Genomic DNA, 5,687 nt, shown 5'->3' on the forward strand with positions numbered 1-5,687 from the left:
TTCACAATGTCCCTCTGTCCAAAAGCAATGCAGAGACCAAGAAGGCAAAATAAAAAAGTAATAATTCATGACATCAAACCTTGCCAAGAGAAGAAAAACCCATTCAGTTATCAGTGTGAGCTCCAATGATGGGACCCTGAGGACTTCCAACCCCAAACCCTGCCCAGGACCATGTCCAGGACCAACCTTTCCCCATGGCACATTCTGGGAGAAAGTGTTTGCCCTCGGGCCTCTGCTTTAGTGCAGAAGCAGCGTTTGCTGCCCCGCTGGTTCTTGTGAACCTGTCGCTCTCAGAAGTTGGTGGGAGTGGGGTAAAAGCACACGAATGGCTTTTGAGTAACACGTTCTCCTTCCTGAAGAGATCTTCTTGGCAAAGACAAAAGCTGTTTCCTAAAGGTTCAGCGCTACACCCACGGCCCCCGGACACTCTTTAGGAAAAGGTGTTTTCTTCATTCATGAAGCTCGGTGTAGTAGCGCAGCCACCGCCTTTCCACAGCGCTCAGCACGGCTGAGTCACAGCGAAACTGCACCGTCAAGATCTCTGACGAGGCAGAGGAAACGCAGGTAAACACAGCAGAGAATCGCCCTGCGCACGCCAGAGTTTCCTCTGCGGAACGGGCACGGCTGCCTGACGCTGCTGCCAGCCCCAAAACACAGCCTGGGCTTCCACAGCGGGCTGGAGGCAATTGCACAAGAGCCAGAGCGGCCGGGCACGCTCGGGATGTCAGATGTGACCTCATGGAGAGCCAGGGCGGCTCCAAAGAAGAGAAGGTTGGAAATGAGCGCTCAGCTCATGGGCAGGGTGGAAAGGAGGCTTCCAACGCCGTGGGGCTGCTCCATCTCCTGCTGTTTCCAGGGTATTTCCCCTAGGGTGGATGTTGGGCTGAAGGTTTTTACTGGAAAAGTGATAAAGAGCTGGAATGTTCTGCCCGGGGAGGTGGTGGAGTCACCATCCCTGGGTGTGGTTAAAGAGGAATTGGATGTGGCACTCAGTGCCGTGGTTAATTGAGGTGTTGGGGCTGGGTTGGGCTCGATGATCTCCAAGGTCTCCTCTCTGGTCATCCTGTTCTGTCCCAAGCCCCTCTGCCGTCTATCCCATAAAAACACCAGCTCCTAAACCCACAGCAGAGGCTCAGCACTGCAGGGAGAGCCTGGGGCTGCATCCTGCCCTGCAGGGAACGGGATCAGCTCCAGGATTTGAGGATCCAGGATCACAAAAACCAACCTCACACATCAGCTTCCATGGCTTGGTGAAGCTCCAGCAGTCATCCAGGTCTTGGCACTAAAGATTTATTGACCCCTGGCGGGTTCAAATGAAGCAAAAACATTTCCCTGTGTGGGATGCCAGGGAAAGGTGGGATCCTGCCTGTGGAAATCGAGTTTAAGACAGATCTTTGTCCGAGCTTCCTGCCCTTCTCCTTTCAGATGGATGTTGCTGACAGTCAAGGGGAGAAACCCCATGGCAAGGGGAACAAAAATGGGTCACCAAAAATGTGACTCAGGCCATGATTCAGCTGCAGTGATGTCCCTGCAATGAATCCCCAGCAGCAGCTTCCCCATCTCCTCTGAAAGAGGCAATGCCAACAGAAAAAAAGGGAAAATAAATCACAAAATCCCACACTTTCCCTACCTCAGACTCTCCAGTTGCTGATGTTTCATCCCCTTTGCTCTTACACATGTGCATGCCAAACATTCCTTTCTCCTGCTCCTAAAAATAAAGTGAAAATCTCTCTCTCAGTATGCAGGAACAAACGATACTTTGCATTTTCCCAGCTGTTTTTTTTTTTTTTTGCCAGCAATAAATTCCCTCTCAGAGGTTCACAAATTCAACTTGAAAGAAGATCAGTGTGATGAAGGAGACAAGAATTTAAGGGATTTGTTCCCTAATGGAGGAAGGTTTCCCTACTGGGCAGAACGAGCTCTTTTAAAATAACATGACGGATTTCAAAGAAAACATCCAGATTTCAGAAAAGCTAAATTTATCTCCCCTCTCACTTTCTTGGATGCCAAATTCCTGAATAAAGAAGTGAAATCTTTATCCCAAGGAAGCAGGGGTTGTGGGCTGAAATAGATACAGAAAGAGAGGAGAAAAGAGAGGGAAACGGAAAATCGGGAGACGTCACAGGAATTCTCTGTGGCTCCAAAGGGACACTTTTATCAGAGCTGGGACAATAAGTCCCAGCTAAGACAGGACACGCTGCTGCTTGGATGGGGCTGCTGTCCATTTCTAGGAAACAAAATAAGATTTAAAAGCCTGGAAACTGAATTTTCTTGACCTGATTGTGCACTTTAACATCAGGCATCAAAGTAGTGGCAGAAATCCTGATCCTGCCCTGGAGGATCCACAAGGGACCAGAGCAGGGCTGGAATCTTCCAGCTGGGATCCACTGATCCAGCTGATATTTGGGAGCACAAACTGAGCTTGCTGAGCAGTGAAAATTCACATTGGCTTCAGATGACATGTGCATTAACTGGAAAAAAAAAAAAAACAAAGGAATTAAAAATGAAGATTTCACATGATGAGTGTTTGCAGATTAGAATGCCAAAGGAAAAGACAGAGAATTTGTACAGATCATGAAAAGCAATTCCACTGAGTGATGCTCTCTGCAGGTTTGATACTGAGATTTAAAAGTAGCAACACTTTTTTTTTTCCCCCTAATCATACAACATTTATCTAAAAATAAAAGATGGAACTGTTAGAATAAAGCAACCTCAAGCAGCACCTTGGCTTCTTCATGTATCTCTGCAGCTTTCCTCCTTAGCCACAGCTAAATTTACAAGAAACAAGAAATGTAAAAATAAAAAATGCAGAGTCTAAGCACAAAAAATTGATGGGGTGTGAGGAGAGGAGGGGGGTCAAAGAACAGGAAACCCAAGTTGACGGGAACCCGAATGACATTTGGGCTTAATGAATGACTTAAAACCCCAATATTGCTCGTCAGGAAATGGGGAGAGGAAATGGAGTGATGTTTTGAGAGTATAAATTAGGGGCTCCATCAAGGTGAAAGCTGCAGATCTGCTTTGTACCCTCCTGTGGGATCCAGCCCTGAGCTGCAGCAGAGGGGAGCAGCCCTTGCCCACAGCATGAGGATCTGCTCCAGGGGCACAGCCGTGCCCACCCTGCTGCTGCTGCTGCTGCTGGGCACCGCGCCCACCCGCGCCCAGCCCTCCTGCCTCCACTTCCCCGAGCTCCTGCCTGCCAGGCTCAGAGAGCTGAGGGTCAAGTTTGAGGAAATTAAGGATTATTTTGTAAGTATCATTAGTTTTGTCTTCTTGTTCTGCCTTTCTTGCAGAGTTCTGGGATCTGGAGGAGGGGGAAGAGCTTCCTCCCAGCAGAGATGATTTGGCTGCGTTGGGTTTCGGGTGAGCGAGAGCAGCTCGGTTTTGCTGCTCACTGAGAGAAAATCTGCCAGGCTTTTCTTCCTAGTTTTAATAACAATGAACTCGAGATTTCATAATCAACCTCTGCAAAGCTTTCTAACCAAGCTTCCCCCAAAGCGTTGCAAACCGAGTTAATCACTGAATTAATAGGAAGGAAATTGTTTTTTCTTCAGGGCAACAAGGTCCAGCCCTGCTGAGGTCAGTGCCAGGTGAAAAGGGAAATCTTTTGCTACAGATTTTTTTCATCTGGAGGAAGCACAAAACCTGCCCAGGATGTTTTATGAGTGGGGGAGCAGAGCAGTCACTGAACACCTGCAGGTGCCTGTGTAAGGTCCCTGCTCTGCACCACGGGAGCCTCAGGGCTCACGATGCACTCAGCGCCTCTGCCATGGCATCAGTGCCCTCAGAGGTGCTTGGGCACCACCCTGGTACTGTTTTACTCCATGCCAATGTGTTTTAGCAATAAAACAAGGTAATTCTCCAGATTAAATCTCAAGATAATGTCACGGCTTGTATTTGTCATAAAAATGATCGCAGGCAAGATTTTAGATGTAGAGCTGGCTGTGAATCTCCAAGATAGTGTTGGGAAAGAATTTTTTTAACCTCTCAGGACAGCTTTTAATTCTTGCATGCTTTGGGTGGTGCCAGCCCACCCCACCCCACTGCAGCTGGTGCAACAGAGGCACCACGAGAACAAAATCCCCTTTTCCCATCAACAGGAGATTCCAGGGGTAACCAAAGCGGGGGGATCGATCCCTCCTGCCCTGGCAGAGAGGCTGGGGTGGCTCCCGGGGGCTGCCAGGACTCTGACACCTCTCTGGAGAGCTGTGCTGCCTGCAGCAGCAGCCTCAGACAGCCCCGAGGAGAGCGAGCAGCTCCAGCTCAGCCCGAGGAGTTTCACATTAACAAATTCAGTGGCACTGAAGGTTGTGATTTCATTTTCTTGCTGGCCTGACCTAACAGCCCTCGTGCTGAGCAGAGTGGTTCCTCTGCCCGGTGTGCTCTGCTCACACCTGCACTGGTGCCCTTTGCTGCAGGGACACCCTAAATGCAAACAAGGGAAGCATCATTTGTTAAAGCAAATGGAAAGAGCTGCCTGAAAAAACTCATTTTTCAATTCCATCTTCCCCCAGCAATCAAAAGATGACGACCTCAGCATCCAACTGCTCAGCTCTGACCTGCTGGAGGAATTCAAGGTAAAATTCTCATTCCCTTGCAAGATCCTCCTCCTTCCCCATCCTCGGGCGGGCGTTTCCTGGGAAGGGGAGCGTGCTGGAAACGGGGACATGTGCTGCTGTCACCCAGGCTGGCCGTGCCACCCTGCAGGGACACGTGTGGCCGTGCCGGGGCTCGCACGAGGTTGCCCCGTGGCCAGCGGGGCTCCCACGCCCGGCTCTGCTCTGGTGGCCGTCCCCAACCGGGTCCCCCCTCCTGTCCCCCAGGGGAGCCTCGGCTGCCAGTCGGTGTCGGAGATGATGGGGTTCTACATGGAGGAGGTGCTGCCCAGCGCCATGAGGATCAGCGCTCAGCACCAGCAGAGCATGGGCGACCTGGGCAACCTCCTGCTGAGCCTGAGAGCCACCATGAGGCGCTGTGTGAGTGGGGCTCAGCCGCGCGGGGACACGGCCGGGGCGGGCAGAGCGTGCCCGGGAGCAGGGCAGGGCTGGGGGCTGGCTGGGGCGGAGGAGCAGGGATGCGGGGATGTGGGGATGCAGGGATGCAGGGATGCATGGATGCAGGGTTTCAGGAATGTAGGACTGCAGGGATGTGGGGATGCAGGGTTTCAGGGATGCAGGGTTTCAGGGATGCAGGGTTTCAGGGTTTCTGGGATGCAGGGATGCAGGAGTGCAGGGATGCAAGGATTAGGGATGCAGGCTTTCAAGGCTGCAGGGATGCAGGCAGGGCGCTCCAGGACAGAGTTTGTGCTCACATCGGTTCAGGGATGCAGGGATACAGGGATGCACGGATGCAGAGCTGCAGGGTTTCAGGGATGCAGGGCTGCAGGGATTAGGGATGCAGGGATGCAGGAGTGCAGGGATGTAGGGATGCAGGGATTAGGAATGCCGGGTTTCAGGGATTAGGGATGCAGGGATTAGGGATGCAGGGTTTCAAGGATTAGGGATGCAGGGATGCAGAGCTGCAGGGATTCAGACAGGGCGCTCCAGGACAGGGTTTGTGCTCACATCGGTTCAGGGCTGATGGTGCAGGGGCGCTGCGGGCAGCCAGCCCTGCAGACACAAAGGGAGACACGAGGGGATCTGTCACTCACCTGGATGCTGGAGCTGCTGAAGCCTCACCTGGCCGTG

General features: G+C 51.8%; 1 protein-coding gene across 1 annotated transcript; it reads left to right on the plus strand.

The window, feature by feature from the left end:
* Nucleotides 1–3,039: 3,039 nt before the first annotated feature.
* On the plus strand, nucleotides 3,040–5,023 carry IL10 (interleukin 10; the record flags this gene model as incomplete). Its single annotated transcript, XM_015616808.2, has 3 exons — nucleotides 3,040–3,249; nucleotides 4,515–4,577; nucleotides 4,824–5,023. Coding segments are annotated over exons 1-3 (428 nt in total), but the record flags the coding sequence as incomplete, so codon positions are not given.
* Nucleotides 5,024–5,687: the final 664 nt, after the last annotated feature.

The sequence above is a fragment of the Parus major genome, unplaced genomic scaffold, assembly GCF_001522545.3.
Source record: "Parus major isolate Abel unplaced genomic scaffold, Parus_major1.1 Scaffold798, whole genome shotgun sequence".
In the NCBI taxonomy this organism is placed as follows: domain Eukaryota; kingdom Metazoa; phylum Chordata; class Aves; order Passeriformes; family Paridae; genus Parus; species Parus major.